Source organism: Amphimedon queenslandica, unplaced genomic scaffold (assembly GCF_000090795.2).
Source record: "Amphimedon queenslandica unplaced genomic scaffold, v1.1 AMPQUscaffold_10042, whole genome shotgun sequence".
Lineage (NCBI taxonomy): Eukaryota > Metazoa > Porifera > Demospongiae > Haplosclerida > Niphatidae > Amphimedon > Amphimedon queenslandica.
In genome coordinates, this window is record NW_003549687.1 from 1 (window position 1) to 2,273 (window position 2,273).

Genomic DNA, 2,273 nt, shown 5'->3' on the forward strand with positions numbered 1-2,273 from the left:
AATTAGATGCAGCAAATAAAGTAATGAAGATTAACTCATGAGATGAGAAGTTAATCCCGGCCTGTTAGTGTGGTAGAGAACCTTGTATCTTCTCACTGATGGCATCAAATAGAAACGAGAGAGAGAGAAAGGCAGTGATGATGTACATTACCCAATGAATGAAGAACCACCACTCAAACGGACTTTGAGTTCCAATAGCCAATTTAACAAATTTCTGATCTTCTTCTATACGCTCTCTAATGGTGGTATTATCATCACTTGTGAAAAGATTATCACATTTATTCTGTATGCCATACATTACTTTAGAGAAGATGAAGCAACTTGATATAGTGCAGAGAAGAGAATAGAAGTAGACAATTATTACTGATATCTGTACCTTGTCATATATACCAGTCCAATCTTTTGTACTGTTGTTGTCTATTGTAACAGGATTGCTATGATGAAGGTAGAGACCACTCAAGAACACTGCAGCCATTCCAACCACTAGAGCTATGTTTATGATGAGGAATATCAAGAACCTGATCCCTTCACTCCTCTCTAGTCTAGTGCTTGTATCATCAGTATCATCAAAAGGATGGAGAGGATCTGGTTCATTTTCCAGTAATGGCTGCTGTTCTCCCGTCCTATTTTTTAAATATTTCCAAATATATCGGCGCCAAAGAACACAAAAAAGTAGAACAGCATAAGATATTGCTCCAGAGGCTGTGGAAAACAAGAAAACCAACTTCCCGTAGTCTGAGAACCTCTCCAGTTCATCAGCTGTAGTAGGATCACTTATGCTATCTTAAAGAAAGAAGAATGAACAAAAATAATATATAATGATTTTATATTTACTTGTATCACTGGTATCTCTCATGATAATATCAGGCAGTTCACTTCTGTCTGAGGATGGAGTGTGTAATACCATGAGATAGCAGACATTGAAGTATTGTATAGGACACCTAGACCAGTCAAGCAGTGTGACTACTGTTGGATATGTGTTGATGAGTAATCCTAACAGTGTAGTACCAATGACAGCATACAGGAAATAAAGAACTAAGGGCCACTTTTTGTTCTCTGGTTTCTTGTGAGGTACATATTGCAGTGTTATGAATGATAGAACTGTTAACACTACCCATGATGTAACATCGTAAGTTTTATTGCAACCTATGAATAAATAAATGGATGATAAGAATAATGATTAGATCTATCTTACAAATTTTCTTCAACAAATCATCAGAATTTTCATTTACTCTCTTTATTTCATTATCAGGATTTTGGGCTGGATTTTGGGCAATATCTCCATCGTGATTTTCAGTAGCCATTTTCCTTTCTACTTTCAGGTGTCTTTGAAGTGGTCGGTCATGTGATGAGTATTACTGTGTTGTATACTGTTTATATAGACACATCAAGCACTGGATGCATTTATTAAACACAAGGAAGTGATAAGAATAATATGTACTGTATAACGTTCCATGAGATAGTTATCATAATTCCTGCTGTGGTAGAATGTTGTACAAACCGTTGCATTTTCAGTGTTAGTACAGTATTGTCATGTACTCAATCATGTGAGCGCTAGCTGCATCTTCAGCATATTGTTATTATTATTATCAAGAGTATTATTAACTGTTTGCATGTAGTACTATAGTAGAGCCACACTGACTTTGTCAACTTTGAATTGAAATAACTTTTTTATTTAATATACTACAGACAGCGGCTTTTTTCCATGATACTTTTCATGAGAAAGCGGGTATTTTAATATATAATACAACTAGAGCGCAGTTGCAGAAAAGGAGAAGAGAAATCAAAGCACTTGGGCACTTAGAGAGCACTTGACGCCATTACTGCCGCCCACGTGTGGTAACAGCGTAGGTGTATACAACAAAATGGTGACCACCTGTGCACCACATGGTCCATCAAGAATGAGAGGTTTTAGCAGGAAAGAAGGCATGGGGCGAGATATAACTAAAAGGACATGAAAGGATGAGTGAGACTAACCTTCTTAATTATTTTTAGCCATATGCACTTGTGAAAATTAAGAGAAGAACGATATAAACTAAAAGTAGCCATAATGAGCCATATCTTTTAGTTTATTTTGGTTTTGTATATGTACCATGAAAAGAACAATAGTTTTATACTGTGGAACTGTATTATTACACGTAAACATGAGGAAAAGCAACAACAGATCACAAGAGTGATGTGCTGACTTAATCAACATTCAGATATCAAATGGGAGACTTTTGCTGAAGAAGAATGACTGACATTGTTTAAGGGAACCACTTTGTGCACCTGAT

At 36.1% G+C, this 2,273-nt stretch overlaps 1 protein-coding gene and 1 long non-coding RNA gene across 4 annotated transcripts in view; one reads left to right on the forward strand and one right to left on the reverse strand.

The window, feature by feature from the left end:
- Positions 1-6: 6 nt before the first annotated feature.
- LOC109590420 (uncharacterized) overlaps positions 7-2,273 on the reverse strand; it is a 5,023-nt gene continuing 2,756 nt past the window's right edge. Inside the window, exons 1-3 of one of the 3 annotated variants that reach the window (XM_020006343.1) lie at positions 1,196-1,328; positions 835-1,146; positions 7-783 (exon numbers count right to left, since the gene is read on the reverse strand). In XM_020006343.1, coding sequence (XP_019861902.1) covers positions 65-783; positions 835-1,146; positions 1,196-1,304 — 1,140 coding nt within the window. In that variant the 5' untranslated portion in view covers positions 1,305-1,328 and the 3' untranslated portion in view covers positions 7-64. Of the gene's footprint in view, positions 784-834; positions 1,147-1,195; positions 1,329-2,273 lie in introns of those variants that run through there. The other 2 variants (XM_020006345.1, XM_020006344.1) reach the window with 2 other exon arrangements.
- Positions 1,040-1,735, forward strand: LOC109590421 (uncharacterized). The gene is made up of 2 exons (XR_002189308.1): positions 1,040-1,129; positions 1,253-1,735. It is a non-coding gene; the product is annotated as an uncharacterized LOC109590421 (long non-coding RNA).